General features: G+C 43.2%; 1 protein-coding gene across 1 annotated transcript in view; it reads right to left on the bottom strand.

The window, feature by feature from the left end:
* Positions 1-23,645, bottom strand: part of cdk19 (cyclin dependent kinase 19) — a 68,504-nt gene that overhangs the window by 7,705 nt on the left and 37,154 nt on the right. Inside the window, exons 3-9 of the mRNA XM_072362826.1 lie at positions 19,176-19,286; positions 18,914-19,054; positions 5,306-5,363; positions 2,685-2,816; positions 1,952-2,095; positions 1,654-1,723; positions 1,488-1,560 (exon numbers count right to left, since the gene is read on the bottom strand). Coding sequence (XP_072218927.1) covers positions 1,488-1,560; positions 1,654-1,723; positions 1,952-2,095; positions 2,685-2,816; positions 5,306-5,363; positions 18,914-19,054; positions 19,176-19,286 — 729 coding nt within the window. The remainder of the gene's footprint in view (positions 1-1,487; positions 1,561-1,653; positions 1,724-1,951; positions 2,096-2,684; positions 2,817-5,305; positions 5,364-18,913; positions 19,055-19,175; positions 19,287-23,645) is intronic.

Genomic DNA, 23,645 nt, shown 5'->3' with positions numbered 1-23,645 from the left:
TTGGCTGCTATAGCTGCTGCTGAAGCTGAAACAACCAATAAAAATAAAAATGGAGCTGTAAAAAGTATTTTTGGTGTAAAAGCAATACCAAAATCGATGAGAAATCAATCAATTATAAGTGAAATATGGGACCAGAATACAAAGTGTGAAGCTCTCAGCACACAGATCTCAAAGCTGCAGCTGTGACTGTAGCTGTAGCTGCGACTGTAGCTGTAGCTGCGACTGTAGCTGTAGCTGCGACTGTAGCTGTAGCTGTGACTGTAGCTGTAGCTGTAGCTGCGACTGTAGCTGTAGCTGCGACTGTAGCTGTAGCTGTAGCTGTAGCTGTAGCTGTAGCTGTGGCTGCAGCTGTAGCTGCGGCTGCAGCTGTAGCTGCGACTGTAGCTGTAGCTGTGGCTGTAGCTGTAGCTGCGGCTGCGACTGTAGCTGTAGCTGCGACTGTAGCTGTAGCTGCGGCTGTAGCTGTAGCTGCGGCTGCAGCTGTAGCTGTAGCTGCGGCTGCAGCTGTAGCTGTAGCTGCGGCTGCAGCTGTAGCTGCGACTGTAGCTGTAGCTGCGGCTGTAGCTGTAGCTGCGGCTGCGACTGTAGCTGTAGCTGCGACTGTAGCTGTAGCTGCGACTGTAGCTGTAGCTGTGGCTGTAGCTGTAGCTGCGGCTGCGACTGTAGCTGTAGCTGCGACTGTAGCTGTAGCTGCGACTGTAGCTGTAGCTGCGGCTGTAGCTGTAGCTGCGGCTGCGGCTGTAGCTGTAGCTGCGACTGCAGCTGTAGCTGTAGCTGCGGCTGCAGCTGTAGCTGCGACTGTAGCTGTACAAAGTACAAAGACGTATGGATCTGTTCTCACAGAATTCTGGCTTGTTGTGGGAAATGCAGACAGGTGTTGTCACTTTGACCTTGCTCTCTCACTTGAACTCAGGGTTTCATTAAAAATATGCTAATATTTGTAAAAGAGACCACGCCATAGAGTGAGGGTTTGATCCAGTACTTATATATATATATATATATATATATACACTGGACTGCTGCCTGGGCATCCCTGCGAGCATAATCAACATCCCAGACAGCTCAGGGCGTTTTTAAGTTTCACTGCACTGTTTCTATTATCTCAAACGATCCCACACAGTCAACTTGTTCAAACTTCTGGGTGATGACCTAATCTGCCAAAAAGGGAACAAAAGATTCCTTATCTATAAAAAACAGGACATTCCACATTTGTCTGATTTGTGCAGATTACGTTTGCGTGCCTCACGCCCGGTGTTTCGTTCGTTCAGTTTTGGTTTTCCAGCTTGGCTGCACTGTTTTTGTTTGAATAAGATCACCATGTCTGCTGCTCTGCTCCTCATCTGTCCACATCACATCATCACCAAACCACAACCGTAGAAGGTTGGAGTGAGAAATGACTGTATCGTCCTCTGAAGTGATAACCATGATGATGTGTGTGTGTGTGTGTGTGTGTGTGTGTGTGTGTGTGTGTGTGTGTGTGCACTTACCAACAAGAAAACCTTGCTGTCTGGTTTGACTTTATGCTTCTCCATGTATTTAATTAAGCTGCTGTTTGCATACCTATGCGATAAAAACAATGACACCATATTTGATTTTTTGTTTCGGAGTTTCTGAGAGTCAAATGACGGTTGGATCATCGCAGCATTGACTCACGTTGTCCTCCTGAAGTCTTTCTGCAGTGTGGGGTACTCTGGCATCTTCCTAATGTCTTCCCAGTCTTTATCTGTGGAATACAGAAGATGAACACACTGGAGCGTTTGACCAAAACGTTCAAGGCTTGAGGAAACCCTCAGCTGCACTGTGGAGCTGTGGGCTCATCCAACAGCTTTAGTGTGCCAGTAAGCTGTTGTCGATGCACGTTACGTTTGTCGGAGGGGTGAAGTTAGCCTTTAAAATGAAAATGAATTCAGAAACAGCCGAGGCCGTGGAGTTGTGCGTACTGTGTGCAGACCTGCAGGGAAACCCATGACGCTGAATATCCGGTCCAGTTGGTCGTGATGGAATGGGTTACTGGTCTTGATATCTTCCTGGCGACAGTGAAAGATGGGCTCTGACGTTAGCAGTTCTGCAAAGATGCAGCCAATTGCCCAAATATCTGCATACAGACACAGACAGACACCACTTAGTCTTTGTATTCTTGAGTCATGCCCAACAAAATCAGTAAAATGGTGACTCATCATTTTAGCACTTTGGTTTTAAGGCTAAGCTAACCAGCTGCTCGTTTAGGCTCGTATCTAATGGCCCGACATTATAAGTACTGAATTTACTTCCATTTCCTTTAAACAGCCCAACAGTTCTGTATCTGACACTCTTCTGTCTTTCATACTTGACATATTTACCAAAAGCACAGTGAGGGCTGGAACGCTGAGAGGGCGTGAACACTGTGAAGTACGACAACTGACGGACAGCATTGTTTGTGTTCCCAGGTTGATAAATATAGACTTTGACACACCCGCCTTAAACTGATGAACACCATGGATCATACGGGCACTTAGACCTTCTCAGCCATCACTGTCAAAGACCTCGGGAGGGAGCCCAACCCCGTCAGTCCACACGCTCCAACTTCAAGCAAACAACAAGGGGTCTAAGAGACTAAGAGGACTTAGAGAGGTCCAAAGAGTTTGACCTTCAACACGGTTTTTAATACAGGGGTCGCCTTCACATGGGACATCCATGCCACTCACCGATAGCTTTGGTGTAGTGCCGGGCACCCAGCAGCAGCTCGGGGGCCCTGTACCAGAAGGTCACCACCACAGGGTCAAGGTCTGCCAGAGGCTTGAGGGGGGAGTTGAAGAGTCTGGCAAAACCCATGTCAGCTGGAGGAGGTGTGTGGAGAAGACAGATGCAGTTAGCAAACAAAGGCTTTATCAGAAAGTGATATGGGTGGAATCAAGGCTGGCCCCAGTCCAAGGCTGCTGTCAGGGCCACAGACAGCACCACAGGCCTCCTCCCACGCACAAACCCTCCACCCCGTCAGAAAGAGGAATCTCACTTCAGACCAACAGCTTTCACATATGAGCACCAAAAATGTTTAGGAGCGAGTGCAGACCACTTCCTGGTAATGAAGCAATGACACTGTGGGAATCTCTGTGTTTCCTTCACAACAAGCTGTGTATCTGTGTGTACCTGTGTGTACCTGTGTGTGTACCTGTGTGTGTACCTGTGTGTACCTGTGTGTGTATCTGTGTGTGTACCTGTGTGTACCTGTGTGTGTATCTGTGTGTGTACCTGTGTGTGTACCTGTGTGTATCTGTGTGTGTACCTGTGTGTACCTGTGTGTGTACCTGTGTGTGTACCTGTGTGTATCTGTGTGTGTACTTGTGTGTGTACCTGTGTGTGTACCTGTGTGTACCTGTGTGTACCTGTGTGTGTACCTGTGTGTATCTGTGTGTGTACCTGTGTGTGTACCTGTGTGTATCTGTGTGTATCTGTGTGTGTATCTGTGTGTGTATCTGTTTGTGTACCTGTGTGTATCTGTGTGTGTATCTGTGTGTACCTGTGTGTATCTGTGTGTGTACCTGTGTGTGTACCTGTGTGTGTACCTGTGTGTGTACCTGTGTGTACCTGTGTGTGTACCTGTGTGTGTACCTGTGTGTACCTGTGTGTATCTGTGTGTGTACCTGTGTGTGTACCTGTGTGTATCTGTGTGTGTACCTGTGTGTACCTGTGTGTGTACCTGTGTGTGTACCTGTGTGTGTATCTGTGTGTGTACCTGTGTGTACCTGTGTGTGTATCTGTGTGTGTACCTGTGTGTACCTGTGTGTATCTGTGTGTGTACCTGTGTGTGTACCTGTGTGTACCTGTGTGTGTACCTGTGTGTGTACCTGTGTGTGTATCTGTGTGTGTACCTGTGTGTACCTGTGTGTGTATCTGTGTGTGTACCTGTGTGTATCTGTGTGTGTACCTGTGTGTGTACCTGTGTGTATCTGTGTGTGTACCTGTGTGTACCTGTGTGTGTACCTGTGTGTGTACCTGTGTGTATCTGTGTGTGTACTTGTGTGTGTACCTGTGTGTGTACCTGTGTGTACCTGTGTGTATCTGTGTGTGTACCTGTGTGTGTACCTGTGTGTGTATCTGTGTGTGTACCTGTTTGTGTACCTGTGTGTATCTGTGTGTGTATCTGTGTGTACCTGTGTGTATCTGTGTGTGTACCTGTGTGTGTACCTGTGTGTGTACCTGTGTGTACCTGTGTGTGTATCTGTGTGTGTACCTGTGTGTACCTGTGTGTATCTGTGTGTGTACCTGTGTGTGTACCTGTGTGTATCTGTGTGTGTACCTGTGTGTACCTGTGTGTGTACCTGTGTGTGTATCTGTGTGTGTACCTGTGTGTACCTGTGTGTACCTGTGTGTATCTGTGTGTGTACCTGTGTGTGTACCTGTGTGTGTACCTGTGTGTGTATCTGTGTGTGTACCTGTGTGTACCTGTGTGTACCTGTGTGTATCTGTGTGTGTACCTGTGTGTGTACCTGTGTGTATCTGTGTGTGTACCTGTGTGTATCTGTGTGTGTACCTGTGTGTACCTGTGTGTACCTGTGTGTACCTGTGTGTGTACCTGTGTGTGTACCTGTGTGTATCTGTGTGTACCTGTGTGTGTACCTGTGTGTGTACCTGTGTGTATCTGTGTGTGTACTTGTGTGTGTACCTGTGTGTGTACCTGTGTGTATCTGTGTGTGTACCTGTGTGTACCTGTGTGTGTACCTGTGTGTCTCACCTGCTGATGTTGCCACCTCTCCAGAATATAACACACTTATCATGCGACTCACTTCTGTTTACAACAGAAATGATCATTAAGATCAGATCTCGTCTTATTCTACATGTAAAAGTGTTGTTGTTTTATTTGTGTGAAATTGATTAATATTGGAAATTGAAATGCCAGTCCAGGGCTTCGTTTTCTCTGCTGATGCTGAGAGCTCGTATCTGTTCATGTTGCCAAAGTCAGAGCATCAGCCTCACAAAAAGCAACAAGAGCTTTGCAGAGCTTTTTCTCCAGCTCAAGATTTGGTCTTGGTGGTTCAGCATTGTGAAGCTGCTGTAAAATCAAGTAAAATCTTCACCACCACGAGTAATGGAACAGTAGAGGAGTCTGGCTCTACTGGAACAACACAGGGTTTGAAAATAGGCTCCAGCACAACAGTCCCTGGAAAGCCGGCTTATGTAACACTACTGATCAGAGCTCCCTTCAACCCCTCAAAGGGAAGGTTCACTGCTGCAGCCCCTCGACACACAAATAAGTGAACCACACCACTGATCTGTCGCTCTACAAACTGTATAAAGCACAAATCTGAATACATTTATCTCTTCTCACCAATTTTAACTCTTCCTCGTTCAGGACCTTCTCCCATCACCAGGATGTTAGCTGGTTTCTGTGGGAAACAGAGAGAGAAACAATAAATCCAACATATAACACACCTCTACTCAGAAGAGTAACGTGTGCATGTCACACACACCATTCTCAGCCCGGAGCCGATAAAGTGAAGGCTCTTTCCTGAGGGACCAACACAGGCAACTTGGCTGTGCAGGGACTCGACCCGCTGACCTTCACATCAGTAACTAAGACTACCCTGTTAACTACTAAAGCCATTGGAGCATGCCTGTCAGACACTGAGTCCACTCAGACCTCAGCACACAGGTGTGGAGTCAGGTCACACACACAAGCACATGGCTGTTTGTCTAGTCACAGAGAGACCAAAGAAAAAAAGCCTCTGGGAATTAACTACTGACATATATAAAAACAATACAGCAGCTTTTGTCATGTTCTGCATTTTATGTTCTGTCATGATCTTTTGTTCAGTTTCTAGTTTACAGTTTAGCCTTCCTCAGTCCCTCTCTGGTCTGGTCGTCAGTTCCACTGCTCAGTATTTAGTCTCCAGCGTTTCTCATGCCCACTGCCGGAGCCTCACCATCACTCATGCTGTTAAAGTCAGGTTGGTCCATGTCAAGTTGTCCGTGTCAGCTTTAGTTTAGATTTTTGTGTTCCGGCTCAGCTGCGCTTTATGTTTGGATAATTTAAGTAAATCACGTTTCTTTGGAATACCTGCATCGGGTCCTCCTTCACCACCACGCCTCGTTATGACAGCTGTGAAGAAAGATCTGCTGTGACACTGTTCTGTGTGTTTGATTTAAGGAGCTTTTGGGGGAACTATCTGCCTTTATCACTGCTTCAGTTCAATTCTATTTTCTTTATATAGTGCCAAATCACAACAAATTCACAGATACAGTCCAAATCAAGCCAATTAGAATCCAATACAATCATAATCTGATCAAATCCACTAAACTAAATTCCAAATTAGTCAAATTCATACAGAGCCAATAAAATAAAGTAGCCGAGCGAAGAAAACCAGCAGGTTGCACTGAAACTTCTCTTCAGTACAATCCCCGTCCTGATCTGCACGAGGCGACTGTGGAGAGAAAAAAACTCCCTTTTAACAGGAAGAAACCTCCATCAGAACCAGAACCAGGAAGGGCCCATCTGCCTGGACCAGCTGGGGGTTGAGAACACTAAAGGGGCGTGCCTACGGGGCGGCCATCTTGGTACAGTGCCACTCGCTCCTACAGTACATCTATGGAGGAATGGTGTTTCTACACAATAAAAGTCATCATAAATCACTCAGTTGTCAAGCTATTTTCACGAGGCTTGTTTGTCAAATGTCAGACAGATAGACAGACATAGATGGAACGAAAAGAACCCAGAAAACGTTCAGGTGTATTCAGGTCTTTATTTAAAGAGCCTATATAAAATATTCAAATTAGTATTTCCATTTTACCCGAGCAGCATTCAAGCCTAGCTCTTCATTCAGGAGGTTTTTCTCCCTCAGATGCTCGAGAAGAGTGTGCACATTTTCTTCACTCTTTGCTCCCAGAGCAGGCTATTCCTCTAGCCAGAACTTCACTAAGTCTGGCCTTTAGAACAGAGGGAGAAGTAGGCAAAGCATAATTGTGGTCCTAGTGGAAAGAGGGATGGAAATATATAGTGATGTTTAAAACTCATCACTCACTGATGTAGCTGGGCCACATTCTTATTTCATCCCTCAGTCCCACTGTTTGCACCCTGAATATGAGCTAAGCTGAGGTGACAGGGACATAACACACTACAGTATGTTTTAATGTGCACTCGTGTATTTCAGTGTGTCTACAATGATTGTCAGGTTTTAAAATGACCAGGGCCTTGATGCTCTCATGTGTTTGAAAAATATTACCTGCAGATCATTAGAATGAGGTTCAGCTTCAGGGAAATGCTGAGGCAAGTCCACTGGAAGAAAACCAGCATCTTTAAAGCACCCTGTATCATAGCTACATGTGTGATGGTTTTAACAAATCAATACGTTTGGAAATCGGTCCAAATTTCAGCGAATAATTCTACTTTAAGATTGAGGAATACCTCTTCCCCTCGTAAGTTCATGCACCGCTGCCTCTGCTAGCCCTGTACCAAGATGGCAGCGCTTTAGGCACGGCCTTCCACAGTCGATGCGGCGCCTGTGTATATGTCTATGGTTGAGAGGAGAGGAAAGAGGGGACAACAAACACCGTTATGGTGCTTGTTTTCTCCTCTTTCCTTGAAAAAGAGAAACACAAGTTAATGACAACAGAAATGCCAAATTTACATGATGTCATATGAGGAAATTAAAGGGGGGAAAAAAGTGTGTGGGAACTATGGGATGTTTCAGGGTCACCTGAGCCATCCCTAACTATAAGCTTTATCAGAAAGGAAAGCAGAGTGAAAGGCTTCAGACACAACGTGACAGCAGCCATTTTGACACGGAATAAAAGGTAAAGCCAAGTGTTAAACTGATATTCATTTAGGCATAGGGCAGGACAGAACCTCTGTTAATACAATTTAATAAAGCTCCCTTTTTCACATCAAAATCACTCAGTGGGTCTACATAATGAGATTAGCTGGATTACAGCTACAGTTGGGTTCTGCTCCTTATCTGAGGGTAATTATCCTTGGATATATGGCGGTGAATGAATGGAATCACTGGCACAAAGCATGTCATACCCCGGTACCATAGGTGACGCTGTCCCCATTTCAGCTATCGCTAATAGAGCCACTTCCTGTTGACGTCTTCACCACCAACAACAACAAACTCAGGCATTCAGAAAGATGGCGAACGCAGAGCGAGATGAAGCTGCGTCCCTCTCCATCTGTGATGAGCTGCTTATGGCACAGACGATGCACAACGGCGCATTCTCCATCGCCTTGATCCACTGTCGCCTACAGGCACGTTCAGTGGGCATTTGGATCGAGTTATCCTGGGGTCTTAATTCGATCACAAGTAACCCGATCCGATTCGATTTCTTGTCGATTAAGCTTGTTACATGAGCTGAATAACTCAATCTTATTGTAATTTAGCCATTAATTCGATCCGATGGCCCACATGTAACCGCACTGACTGTGTGTAAAATGTGTATTCATTCTGTCAGCTAGTTACAAATGTTTTAATGTGCATTTTGATGACATGTAAAAAAACACAACCTTTATCAAACATGAAGGTGTAATGAGCTGAGAATAAAGGCCAACTCATGTTTTCTGCACATGTGTGAGCTGATTGTGGCTCTGTGCACGTGCTTCTATTCTTTCTACAGTTTGGATTGTCTTTTCATGCATATGTATTAACAGAGCCACAGTTTCACACACCAGTCAGGTGGTTAGTCTCCAAACAAAGGAAATATCTGCAGGCTTTTTCACAGTATCTCACCTGGAGTTTATACTTTTATTACACAAGGGTAGAACAGTAGCTGCAGAGTCTTTCATCTGAACATGATTTTGTGTTTCTGAGTGGTAGGTTGATCCATGCCCATGCGTAGCACCAGACCCAGTTTGAGATACACGCTAATAGCTGAGTAGGCGTACTGCAGACTGGTGCAGATTATGTAAAATACATTACTCAGGCTTTATGCATAAGCAGGCAAGGAAACTACGAACTGACCCTAAATGCTGAGACTTTGTCTAAATGTTAAAGTTATGAGCTTTTACACCAAAATAATATGTTTTAAATCAAACTCAAATTTTCCACACAGCTGAGGGGAATTATAGAGCAGAGGTGTCATTTGCTGTTAGTTTGTCACCTCATGCAAACCCATCAGTACCAAAAAAGAAGAAAACAAACTGACATTTCATCTAATTTGTCCATTTAAACATAAACCAGATATTAAGAAGAAACAAAACAACATGCTCCATCATGGGAATGCCATCAAATGAGATTTTCTCTGTTGTTTCAGTAAAGCATATCAATCACTGGAGGCCCAGTATCCTCAGAGAAATCCACAAAAATATATCATTATCTGCGTTTTGTCATTTGAAAGGCTGTGCACCAGCATGTGTAAGCGTGGCTGATAGATGGAGATAAACGCACTGGGACAGATGTCTTTTTGCCAATCAACACACCTCTGCCATTTCATTTGGAGTAATAAATACTGCACTGTCTCGAGATTACCCTGTAAATAAGAAAAAAGAGCTTATTGCTGCACATTTAATCAAAGAGGAAATGCCATTAGGTTTATTTTCTGAGGTTCACAGTTGCCTCCTCATGCAGGAGGATTCAGTATCTGCTTATGGTCAAACAGAATCTCCAAAGGTGTCATTTTAACCCCCTGGCTCAGTAGACTAAGATCTGCCTGGCAAATACTTCTCGTTGCTATAGAAACTGCACTAATAAGGGGGTCTATTGCTAACACCAACAACGTGGAGTGGCACGCCACAATCAGCAAACACAAAGACAAGCATCTCTCAAAAGTCTAAGGAGCTCCTCTTTCAAATTCTAAACAGTTCTAAATGAATTGGTTTGTCTGGCCTGAGCATATTCATTTACCTCTTCAGTGTTCTGTATGAGGCCAGAAATGCTTCTCCAAAATACAAAATGAACAAAGCCCAAGAGCTGCGGAGAAGAAGCTCGTAGGTGGAACTGAACAGGTGGCGCAAAACATGAGCAAAGTGACATGAAAACATTGTCAAATACCGTTATTACTCCACTGAAATACAGTATGTGTAAAAAATGTGTTCATAAACATGCACTCAAGTTGGAAAAGTTTATAATTAACAAATGGTTTGTTTCATTAATGGACCAGGGCCATGGAAAACATTTTCTGTCTCAGTGTGGACAGCAAAGTTCTGTAAAGTCCTTCAGGACATGAAAACCATCTACAGCTTTGTCTCAACAGCTGGGACACCTCGGGATCCACATCTCAGGCTTCAGCCACCTCGCTTCTCACTCATTTTGAATAGAGCGCTGCCTCATTGCTTGACTTTACTTGTGGTGGAAAGTTGGAAACAGTTCAGCTTTTTCCATCAGCAGTGGAGGCCCCAGCCAATCAAATCATCTGACTAATTGTGTGTCTTGTCACATGTCGCTATGATTCCAAGCAATAGGTTCACCCAGTGTTGACTGTTTAAGCATCATGTCCATGTGAATCCTGCCTTACTCTATAATGTGGGCAAGCTGATAAACAGACACTCCTAAAACCAAAAGGTAATCCCTAACAGGGCCAACAACAAGTTTCATTGTAATGAACTGTTGCCTCTGCATGACTATGCTAGTCTGAAGGGATAACTCTGGAGTTTGTGCTGACCTCTTGCTATTTTAGCTAAAGTATATGTTGCACATGTGTGACACAGCATTGAATTGAATTGAATGGTTTGAAGCATAAGTACCAATTCTCTTTCCTTACATTAAAGTTTGTATCCTTACAAATAAAACCATGAAAAAAAGGCCAATATAGTTTATACATATCTTCCTTATTAAGTTGGTCAAGCACGTGGGTTGTTGGTATATCATTTCCCTTTGGGATAAATAAAGTATTTCATTTTAGAATTGAAGTAACAACTGTATCATGCATCACTGAAAGTTAATCAGTTCACAGATGCATCATTTGGCAGCGACACTGCGGCAAAATCCTCTTGCATTGTTTCCAGCAGCCAAATGATCAGTGACATGCACATGCACTATCGTACATTACTGTAAAAAACAGTAACCTTCAGAAAGGTTATCTGCTAAGTCAGCAGCTTGACTCAGCTTGCCATGTAGGGTGGTGCACTCGGCACTCGCAGGAAGCTCTTACATAACCCTTGAGGGGCATGGTGGGGGAGGCATTCCAAGCACCTCTGGTGTGGGGGTGGCTGGTGAGACAGTGAGAGAGAAGTGGAAGAGTGGCAGGACAAGTAAATGGGGGATGGGCAATATGCACTGGTGCAATTCAAAGCGCATGCCGGAGTCCAGAGACATAGAATGTGTTACACACCAGCACAAACAGACGCTTATGTAACAGCACAAGTACTACGACCATGAAAGATGTGCTGATTGGATCACCACAGCAACACAAAGATTACATGGCTGCTTTGTCACTCCTCCTCCAGCATTAACAATAGCACAACCCCAGGCAAGATTTCATCTAGCAGTTAGAGCATGCATTTTCCAAAAGGAAGAGAAGTACATGCTATTAACTCGCCCATCTCTTTTCATTTATTACACACACCCACAAAGAAAGCTGACAAAGAGCCAGCCACCTGCAAAATAAAACGATAATCGGACAATATTAAGAACGAAAGAGTATGAATTATACAAGCGAGACTCTGAATAGTTCTGTGGCCACAATGGCAGGAAGCCCTGGCAATAATACAGTAACACAATGACACTGAGCTCCATATATCAGCGCAGTCAGACGGAGCCTGCAGGGAAAATAACTACGAGGTCCGGAAGTGTTGGTGCACCGATAAGACTGGAGTGACCTTCAGGGACCAAAACAGCCAAGCTACTACTGTGGGAGAATTTCTTATTGTAGGTTTCTCCTTTCATCACTTCACTGTCACTGATTTCAACTCATTTCAAACCGAAAGCCTGGACTAATATAGAAAATACAATGTGGGATCTCGGCCCACTGAACAGCCTTGTGAACGCTGTTAGTAGCACAAGTGATTTTTCCCTACAATGACGAGCCAGACAACATGCAGTGAAAAGACCAACATGTGAACCTCTGTCCACAGCGTGTTGTCCCCCGGCAGTCATGACGGTTAAAAAGAGATTGACAAGTAAGGGAATGCCTTTTATAGATAGCGTTGCACCGAGCGGAGCTGTCAGCAACTTGAACTGTTGACGCCATGCTGTTACTGCGAGTGTTTTTCCACAGCAGTGATGTGAAGGAGGTGAGCGGGTCCAGACACACAGCAGCCAGTTCATTCAAATGACTTTTCTCATTTGCAGCATTACTTGGTAAACAGTGATGAAAAAAATATTCATAGTCAGTTGCACAGAGCTGCTTTTACTGATGATTAACAGTGCTAACAAAGCTCTGTATTTCCTGCAGGTCCCACTGGTTAGCTGGTGAAAAGCTGTTACAAAGAGGCGACAGTTTCCATCTGCAGTGAAAAAGTCCTCATGTGATCAATAAAGACTTTGCCATCTCTTGTCTTAAAGTGCGACATTAAATCCAATCATAAACATAATAGTCCAATATTACTTATAGGCTGTTAATTGGTCAAAATAAGCAACGGTAAGACGTCCTCATCAATGCATCTGAAAAACTCGAAATCTGTTGCAATCGTACTGTAGGCTGATGAGCACAAACTAAGAGTAAGTGAAACTCAACTTCACAGCACAGAAGCTATCAAAGCACTGAGGGCTGCACACAAGATCTTATCACCAGCACGCCTGTACACGCAGCTTGTTTAAAAGGGATAGACCATCATAGGTTGAGTGCACATGACCATAACTGCGATGATACACCACTGTAAGGACACGTTCATGCATTGGAAACAAGCTAAACCAGGCCTGTGGAAAGATACATCTCTTATGGTCAGAGGCTGGACCCAATCCAGGGAAGCATCTGTCATGGAGCCTGTGCTTCAGTCACCTGGATATTCCCAACCGTTTACAGATGCTTTTAAAATCCAGGCGTTCTGCTGAAGTAATGTAACGGCATTGTGACCAATATCAGAGGCCTGTCTACAATAAAAGCAGAGGTGGGCATCATAACATGTTGTTTCTAATGCTTTCAGACAGTTTATTTTCTTGTATTCTCTGCTTAACTGGATGCTGTTCAGTGACTGCCATGTATAATTCTTTTGGTTTCAAATGTTTACATTAAATTTATTTTCCATCACTCACCCGATGATTGTGGGATGTCAGCAGAAGACAAATGAAGGTTCAGTCAAAAGGTGGCTGGGTTTATCCCATGCAACCTATTCTATTACAACAAAAAGCAACTAAATATCTTACTCGTGTGAGTGTTATCAATGTAAAACATTAGTTTGGGGGTCTGAAAATGTTTGCAACAGGACAACAAAGTGAATGGCACAAAACATTTCCTGGACTTAGAACTCAAAATCTGTAAAAGACTTGCTTAACTCACCAACTGGATCCGTCAAATCTGAGAGTCAGCACTTTTTAAACTTTTTAAAAGATATCATTTCAGCTAAGTGATATACAAGAAATACAAGAAACAATGCAATCAAAAAAAGCTTAATGATTTTAAAGGTACATTTTATTCAAGCATTTAATGGCCTGAGGGAGCCCCTTAGAAAATGCCCTTTGGATTGTTCTAAGTCATCAAATATAGTGCAAAAGACAGAGCGTGCGCTCCATGATCCGTGCAGATTTACATTAGATTACATAAAAAGGAACACAATCTGATTTAGCATGTACAGAAATGTACAGACTGAAGATGCTTGAACTGTATGAGAGGTCTGCCCTCTGACTTCTGAACCCAACCTGTTCACAAGCAACAGCTCAGCTAACTCTCAGTCAGACCCCTGAGATCTATCTGAGAGAGCCTCTGTATGGACCATGAGACATCAGAGTAATGAGAGCAGTGATCAAAGTTCTGCTTCACAATCTGCTGTGTTTGGTTCCTTTTTTCCCCAAGGCCCAAATGGCACGGTAAGAATGACAGATAAGAGTAACACAGTGGACAGTCGGAAAAAGAAAATGATTCTAGTTTGTTGTTTTTTTTCTTTTTCTTGCACATGACAGATTTGTTTTCTATGAAACTGGGAGGAGTTACATTGATTTGGTTCTGATCATTGATACTACTACCTGCAAAACACACTCATATCTCTAAACCGACTGTTCGACACTAAATTGCATTGTGGTCATAAAGCATTAAAACATCACTGATCACTGAATATTAAGAACTTGCATCTGCAAACACATTTACTATCACTCTGTTTCAACACAACAACATGGACCTACAAAGAAAATCCTATGATTGATGAACCAATTAACTGTCCAAATCTTTCATGTTCTGTGTTTTTTTGTTCTGCTGTTCTTGGCTTTTGAGTTTCTAGTGTTTTTGTGGTTTATCAATTTATTATTTTGGTCCTATGTTCTTGTTTCCTTATGTTTTCAGTCCTGTGTCTATATTCAGGTCATTATTCTTAGTTTGCTCAGTTCCCTCCTGTCTGGTTCTCAGCTCCATTTACACACCTGTTTCCTTGTAAATTAGTCTCAGCTGCAGTCACCTCTCATTATTTTCCCTCAGTATACATTCCTCTAGCTTTCTCTCAGTTATTGCTAAATCCTCGCCGTATCACCTCATGTTACCTCAGCCATTTATGTTCTTGTTTTTGTTCTGGTTCCAGTTCTCAGTCTGGTTACCCTGTTCGTTCTTTGGAGTTTTTTTCCAGTTAGGATTTTTGGTGGCTTTTCTACGCTTTTTGTTCAGCTTTGAAATGGATCAGCTTAGTTTTCTCTCAACCTCCTGCCTCACCCAAGTCAGCATTTTGGGTCCTTCACATCTCCACCATCCATGATAGAAGGATCTGGCCAATACATGGATCCAGCGTTCATTAAAGAGGTACATTTGGCTGTGAATTTTTTCAATAACTGTTTGGCTGGTTTAGCTGGACCTTTGGTAAGTCTGAAAATGGTGGAGGAACTCCTGGACATGATGCATTCAAGGCCTTGGCTCCTCTCCTCTCTGCTCCAGAGATTGCTATGCTGGAGGTGGAGGCTAAGGCAGAGTACCACAGGTTTTTAACAAATCCAGTTCTCCAGTTGTGTCGCTGCCTGCATTTCCAGTCATATTGCCGCCTGCCTCTACAGTCAGTGTGCAGTTGGGAGTTGACTCTTTGGAGGACTGGTTGGAGGCCCCTCCATCTGCTTCTGAGGGGGGCCATGACCTTCTCTCAAGCCGCCATCCAGGAGTTGTCTCGCCTCTTCGTCAGATCCACAGCCTGAGCCAGGGCCTTGGACCGCATCTGCACCACAAAAGAACAATAACCCAGAGGGGGGAAATCACCCCTTTTAGAATATTTCAGCCGGATAAAAGCCAAGTCTGAGAGGGAATGGCTCCTCAGGTCCCAGCAGGAAACAAGTAAAGGGCCCAGTATGGTTGCTGCGAGCCGTGTTGATGACGTCACGGTGTCGTGCCGGCCATATATAGTAGTTGCAATCTTCTCCGTCACAGAGGTCTTCCTGCTATGTGAAGGTTACCACTAACTACTCTACAACAACGAAAGTAGAGAAGAAAACAATGCCCTCATCAAGAGCAGGAAGAGTAGCACTGTCATCAATGATCAGCATTCTCACCTCTGCTTACATATTTGGTGATGAGCCTACAGAAGTTGAAATTTCAGTAGGTGTGTTATCACCATTATAGTCTGAATTAGTGCTTAAAATATTGTTATAGGACTTTTAAGTGTATTGTGTTACCTTTTCTTTCTTTCTTTGTGATGACATAGTGTGCTTCAATGGACACACTTGGGAATTATCGTTGCCTTTCAGGCTTTCACATATCTGTCCCGTAGCCTTTTCCACGCACTCCAACAGAACTCTCTCTCTTTCCCCAAATCTTCATCCACGAGTTCTGGGAGTTGACGTGGTCACTATGTTGTTTCAGTGTAGTGTCGTACAGGTGCCTGTACAGACGCACTTCCTCGCTGAGTCTGTTTTCGAATTGGTCCATTCGGTTTGTCGCTCTCTGCATGCTCCAAGTTACAAATTTTGACTGGTGCACGACTACGCGCCGCCTTTTCAAATACATAATTTTGACATCTCAGGTTCTGCTAGTTCCTGACTCTTTATCAGAGCCTTCCCTCCAGCTCCTGTCCTCAGTCTTTGCCCCAGCTCAAGTCAGTTCCAGAGTCTTCACACTGTCTAAAGGTTGCCCGTGGGGTGGTTACACATGCTAAAGTGTCCCCTTGGGAGCCAAAACGCGTGCTAAAGTGCACTCTACAGTGGTGAGGACGCGCTATATGTGCCCTTTTTTTTCTTTACGCCTCTACCATTCAAAAAGCCTGTGCACGCCTCGGAGTGATCCCACTCATCTGGACAAAAGGTAGTTATTAGTGATGAAAAATATAAATCTTTAGTACATAACCATGGCGGTACAAATCCTGGAATACAAAAAAATGAACCTTCAAAACCAAAATGAGGTAAAGATTGCACAGATATCTTTGTACTAAATTAAGACCTAAGACCTCCATGAAAAAAATCATTCAGGGGAAGATATCTTGCTTGGAATAGGAAAACCGGGGCACCCTCTGGAGTAAAACCTGGAAGGGGGAAGCTCTCTGGTGAGTACCTGGTGGTGGAGTCTAGGCTCGTAGAGGGTACCTGCAGTGAGAAAAATCCCGGTCGAGTGCAATGTGAGCTGGGTGGCAGGTGAAGATGGACACGTGGTCGTGCCGATCTTTGGTGTCACAAACTGGCTTTTGAGACACGGAAAATCACCTGGCTGTCTGGGAAGTGTGTTGTCTTGGAAGAGGAGGCATATTAGGGATTCTTCGGAGGACTTCAATGACCATGTAGACAGTGACAAAGTGACATGGACGGGTATGATTGGGAAGAACTGCATCCCAGATCTGAACCCAATTGGTGTTATTGGAATTCTGTGTGAATCATGATTTGGCCATAACAAACACCTTGTTCAAACAGAAGGTGGTCCATAACTATACTTGGTACCGGGCCACCTTAGGCCAAACGTAGATGGTCGACTTTGGAGTCATATCATCAGACTGATCACTACCTAGTGGTGAGTTGGATCCAATGGTGGGAAAGATTACTGGACAGACCTGATAAACCCAAATAATAGTGAACTGGGAATGTAAGGTGGAGGCTCCCATCTGAGAGATCTTCATCTCACCTTCACGGTAATTTGCTACACGTACCGGGGGCGGTTAGGAACATGGATTCTGAATGGCCCATGTTCAGAGCCTCCATCGTGGATGCAGCTTCCAAGAGCTGTGGTAAGATGGTCAATGGTGTCTTTTGTGGTAGCGACCAAAGGACCCATCAAGGTGAAGAAGAAAGCTCTGCTGACTTGGTTGTCCTGGGGGACACCTGAAGCAGCTGGCAGTTCTGAATGATCAAAATGGTCACTGTGTTGGTGGTTGCAGATGTGAAAATTGGGCATGGGAGGAATTTGGTGATGTTATGGAGAAGGAATTTTGGCTGGCCTCAAGGAGCTTTTGGCAAACCATTCAATAGCTAAGAAAGGAAGATCAGGGCCCATCTAAGGTTGTGCTTGGTCTGGATGGGGAAATGCTGACCCAAACTGGTGATATTGTTTTTGCTGTGGAAGGAACGCGTTGAGGATCTCCTCAATCCAGTCACCATGTCCCAACTGAGGAGCCATAGTCTGAGAACTCAGGGAAAGACTTGGCAATCGTCTTGGCAGAAGTTTCTGAGATAGTTAAAAAGCTTCCAAGAGGCAGAGTGCTGGAGGTGAATGAGATTCGCCCTGAGATGCTGAAGGCTCCGGACATGGTGGGGCTGTCATGGTTGAAACATCACTTCAATGTCAGGGCTCAGCCTTCTTGGAAAAGTTTTCATCAGGGATTTGGACAGGAGGCTCGGACCTATTCTCAGTCCTCATATTCAGGAAGAGCAGAGTGGTTTACACCAAGGTCGTGGAACAGTGGACCAGATGAGTGGGTCATGGGTATTAGACCATTCAGTGTCCATGTCTTTTGTTGACTTGGAGTAGGCTTACAACTGTGCCCCCAGGGATTCTGAGGGGGATACTACTGCGGGCTATCCTGTCCTTCTGTAACCAAAGCAAGAGCTGTATCCGTATTCTTTGTATAAAGTTAAGTTTACAGTTGACTCCGCCAAGGCTTATCCCTACCACCAATCCTGTTTGTGGTGTTCATGGACAGGATCTCGAGGCCTAGTCCTAACCCTAGGGAGAGGAGTTTGTCTGGTTTGGAAATCTTGGGGCTGCATCTCTGCTACTTGCAAATTATGTGATTCCGTTGGCTTCTTTAAGCCATGACCTTGAGTGGTGTTCATGGACAGGATCTCGAGGCCTAGTCCTAACCCTAGGGAGAGGAGTTTGTCTGGTTTGGAAATCTTGGGGCTGCATCTCTGCTACTTGCAAATTATGTGATTCCGTTGGCTTCTTTAAGCCATGACCTTGAGTGAGACCCAGAATTTGCTGGAGGGATCATATATCCTATCTAATCTGGGAATGGGATCCCCCAAGAGGAGCTGGAGAGTGTCACTGGGGATAGTGATGTCTGGGCTCCTAAACATGTTACCTCTACCACCCAACTTTGGTAAGATAATGAGTGGATGGATAGATATATTGCCTGACTGAACAAGCTGGCTAATGAATTAATTAGAATGCAGCACTAAAATATCTGACGTTGATAGCGACTATCTGGTCAAAAAAAACTAATATTTGGCAAACAGGAAAGACTTCCTACAATGACAAAATGTCTTAATTTTTGCAGCATTGTTTCATTTTTACTATTTTTTCGTGTGCTTATTATTGCCACATTTTTATCCATGTCTACCTAACGACAGCCTAGACAAACTGACAACACCATATGTGGCTGCCACAATGCAAATTTTATCTCCTCCATGTAACAACAGCTGTGCCCATGTCACTTTTGGAAACAGCTCCATGCTGTAGTATTTGCTGTGGCTGGAGTGTGTCTATAAGGGGATTTTGGAGCAGTAAAGTCAATATAGCTGCTCACCAGATCCCTGTGGAGTACCCAGTTGGCATGGAGGTAATGGATCCCATCCAGAATCTGATACAGGAGAGACTTCACCATCCCTCGGGGCAGCTGCATGGGCTTCTTGTTGGCCTTGGAGGCGCGGTGGAACTTGATGATGTGCTATGAAGCAAAGGTACAACATTTTCTCTAGTTGTAAGGAAGCCCTGTTGACAATAAAAAGCTAAATGTGTTAAAATGGAATTAATGTGTTAAGTTTCTGCAGTGGTGCCGAAAGACTTACCCAAAGATCATGTTCAGCATAATCGAAGAGGAGCCACACCTTTCTGTCGCTGTGGGACAGGAACACTTTCTGAAGGGCTATCACATTTGGATGCTTCAATTCTCGTAAAAGCTTCAGGACACACAAGCGAAACAATACAGTTATTTGGAAGGGGGAAAAAAAACAGACATAATCCAGTTTTATAACGTGTGCGACAGTGATGTTATTGTCAAACTAGCAAATGAAAAGAAGGTGACTGCTTTAGAAGGAGTTTTTTCTTTTAACTTTTTGATTATTTTTTTAAAAAGCAAGAATGGACAAAATTTGGATACCTTAAGAAATGTGTAATTTCTAGTTTTAGGACAAAAGACTGAAGAATAACTGCAGTACTTTACAAAGCAAAATTGATAATGTGCAAAAATGTGAGAAAGATTCTGAATGAAACTATGTGCTCTCTTCTCAAATTGAAGAAAAATATAGGCAGATCAATTACACTTCTTTGAAATAATTGTGCACAGCAGCAAAAAAAGATGGAATAATGTGATGAGTACTTATATTAATATCATTTAAAGGCTCTTGTGCAAAAACCAGCATGATTACTAATTTCCTGTAAAACACAAAGAGTAATTATTTCCTGAAATGACACAAACCTGCAGTAGATATACTGTATGTCTCATTTAATATGCTAGTTCTCAGGGGACTGAAGCACAACATACCCATACTGTTTTCATTGTTAAACACTGTATCTGGGTAATGCTACACACTGTGCTGCAGCATTCAGGTAGCAATGCAAACTGTATGCTACATGCTAGTATTGCCACAATGGGCATTTACCTTTTTTTTTCCAAAGGTAAAAAAAAAAACATAATTATCTACCTTTGAAACTGATTAATTGATTCATCCTACTTCCATTTGCACTGAACCATCTGCTGACCCAACACACTCAGTCCATAATCAATCATGGCCTTTAGACAGGGCTCCATGTCTGCAGGGTATTTCAGTCAGGAGGGAGACAGAATTAAAACGGTGTGCAGTGAAACCCACCCTCTTCATGAATTATTCATTAGTACATGAGACTTACAGTACCTCACACACAGAAGGATGAAAATAATAGACTGAGATGTTCAGTTTCTCAACCTGTCTAAATATCTCTGAACTGGGGATTTTTATATACAATATGGTCATGCAGCAATTTTGAACCCACAGTTACTGCACTGCGAGCTTTCAGTTTTTATCTGCACTATACATGTTCTGTACATATACTGACTCAGCACATGCGTTTCACATAGCCCTATAGGAAATAACTTGTGTCAAAAATATCCCTAAAAAAATGTGTCTAATATGGGAGACTCAATTGCCCAATAAAACTAATAAGAACAGTTCTGCCAAGAATGGTGTTTAATTGATAATTCATAACTGTATGTAGAATGTAATTGCTACTTTGAGAGTAACTTCAGCTGATTAAATACAGCATAGCTTTGAAACCAGGTCAGTGTCTCACAGGAAAGTGTCAATAAATGTGCTCTTCAGACATTTTCATCATTAATCCCTCAGGCTTGTAGAATTCCTGAAAGGTCTTATTTTTCCTGGTTATGGAACAATAAAACTGTCAGGAACTGTGGTGAGGTAGGACCCAGATGCAGTTCTTTTCCAAAGTAACAAGGTTTATTCACAAAACGGGGAGCAGGAACAAAAGGCGCGGCAGAGCCGGATCATCAAAATTACTTAACATGAGAAAAAAAACACTAAAACAAAACAAGGCTATGAAAAACACTATGACTATGGCGATCTTAACAGGCTATGAGGCAGAAAACCAAACTTAGCTTTCGGTGGCATGAAGGGAAGGTGAGGATTCTGCAGTGACTGAAAGTAAACCAGGAAGCTAAATACTGTGAGGGGAGTGATCAGTGACATGAGGTGCAGCTGTGAACAATTAGACAGGTGACGTGAGTGAACTGAACGTGACAGGGGAAAACATGACTAGAACAAAACATGATTAAACATAAACTGTGACATGACAAACTAATAGAACAGACTGTGACATAACATAAACTGATAACACGATTAACATAAACTGAGACAGGGCAGACTGTGACAAAAACAGAAAATCTGATAAGTGATCTTGAAGGAGGCTGACTTTGTTCTAGTCTTTGTGCTGTCTTACGTCTCATTTTCATCAGGATTAGCCCTTGTAATTAGCCCCTTTCACACCGTCGAGGCACTTTCAAAGAAGACAAGCTCATTCAGCATGTGCTTTCAGACAGAAAGTTGATTTGGTTCTGTGACTACAGCTTTGACCCACCCTTCCTTCTCCACACCTTACAGACAGAACATCAAAGCACAACGAAGGCACAGTAGCCCCACCTACAACATGCAGCATGGAAAGATGCTACAGAGTTTTATGCAGCAAATATATGGAACGACCATAACTGATAGTAATGCTAATAGCTCTTTGCTTTTGCTAAATACTAATGCTAGGAATGTTAGCATATCAACAAGTATACATCTGACCAAAACAAAGCATGGCTAAGAGGAACATCTGTTACTTTTGCAGGTATATGGTTTTGAATCAAAGTTTGTGATGGAACAAAGCTACTGGGGTAAAGATAATAGTTATCCCAAATGATCCTCTGGAGAAAAAGAAAGGCTGCATCAGATATCATGGCAATTAATGATGTTTTTTAAAAGGAGATATCTACCACATAAAGTCCTCTCTCTGTGTGTTCTTTGCATTTCTCAATAAGCTTTTATCCCATCTTATTTAAACTCGAGAGCTATTTTACAGGGGAACTGAGGTGCAAGGGCTACTTTGAAGTTCTTATAATCAGTATTTTTTCTTAAAAGCCTTTAAAAGAGAAACATAAAGCAACATATTGTAAGGCCCAGACCGGCGTGTTGACAGGATGGACCGATAGGGTACCACCGAACAGCTGCTTTATTAAACAGAACTGTTGACTGTTGGCCGTAACCACGCCAAAACAAACAGCAACCGTAAAAAAAAGAACAACAGTCAGTCCTCCACCGGTCTCCTGCTCCGCAAACCACTCCCTCACACACGGGCGCCCTCTCTCATCCACTCACACACCCATCTCAGCCCTAAATGCATTCAATATAACCCATACAGACATGAACTACAGAACATTCTCAACATTAACACATTCATAACTAAACATAGATGTAGGAACGCTACAATATTGTGACTGCGTCAAAGTGAGGCAACTTACTAACATAACAGATGATGCATCACAAAGATGGATCCATCAAGTCAAAGCATGGATTTTTCCATATATGTAACTGTGTGAAACAAAGAGGTACTTCATAAGTACTTAGACTGAGTTTTGCTTGGTTTTGCTGATTTTCTTAGTTTTCCTAAGAAGTATCCATGTGGACCTATTGTTTAGGCATTAACACCAAGTTGCAAAAAGAATGCCAGTTTTGTAAAAGTAGTAATGCTTCTCTTGTGTTGCTGGATTTGACACTGACTGATATACTGTTGTGATCTTAAACAGATAAATACACAGCAGATCAACTGTGCAGTACAAAAGGAAATGATATGTGGTCCCAGTAGAGTGCCTGTGTAGAAATCCCTCCGTTAGCTCTCCTATAGCTGCAAGTAGCCACATAACAGCAGCTATGAGCTAACGGAGCTATAGCACACGTTCATTCATTCATTCTTCTTAAAGTATTGGTGAAATAAAGACAGATAATGCCTTATTTAGAGGCTGCATCGTCTTTGCCCCGTTCACTCCATTATATGGATCGCAAGTTATCTAAATATCTTCAGAAGGACGCCGACTTTCACCAAACTGTTCTCGGTAAGTAGCTAAACGTATTTCATGCCAGAAATAAGGTCCAGGTTTAAAAATACCGGAGTTCCCCTTTAAGGCGTCATGTAGCGACGTCACATTTTCGGCTCGATTCGGCTTGCTCAAAGTTCTTTTACTGTAGGTATGGAAGCAGTTTTGACCAAAGCATCAGCAGTTCTCCTGTTGGAAACTTTATAGCTGCATCTCTCCTGATAAGCTAAAAAACATCTTTAAATCTATTCAAAAACACCTGTTGGAATGTCTGTTAAAATGATATCTTTGTGAAAGGATCTAGGCACATCTCACAGACGTGTACTGTGCTTACACACACAAGGCTGAACAGCTTTACTGAGAGTTCATGCATACTGACATGGTCACATATGTGGAATAAAACAACATTTATTCTGTTCAGTTGCTGTGGGTACACGGGTGCAAAAGTTTTGAGAGCCAAGAAGTAGTTTACTGCTTAAGCAATAGCAGTCAAAACACCTCGGCAGCAATCTGCTGAGCCATAATCAGAAACAATACAAAAAAATTTTCCCTACTTGGTCTGACATATTGGGAGCAACAGAGAAGAAAGAAAGCTTATCCTTTGAGCTAATCTGAAAAAACATAGACGACCAAAATAACCAAGTCCTGCAGGCAATAATGACACAGCTGTAATCCAGCCAGGTGGGAAAATTTA

The sequence above is a fragment of the Leuresthes tenuis genome, unplaced genomic scaffold, assembly GCF_036924035.1.
Source record: "Leuresthes tenuis unplaced genomic scaffold, fLeuTen1.0.hap1 SCAF_13, whole genome shotgun sequence".
Lineage (NCBI taxonomy): Eukaryota > Metazoa > Chordata > Actinopteri > Atheriniformes > Atherinopsidae > Leuresthes > Leuresthes tenuis.
This window is presented reverse-complemented; position numbering and strand designations above follow the sequence as displayed.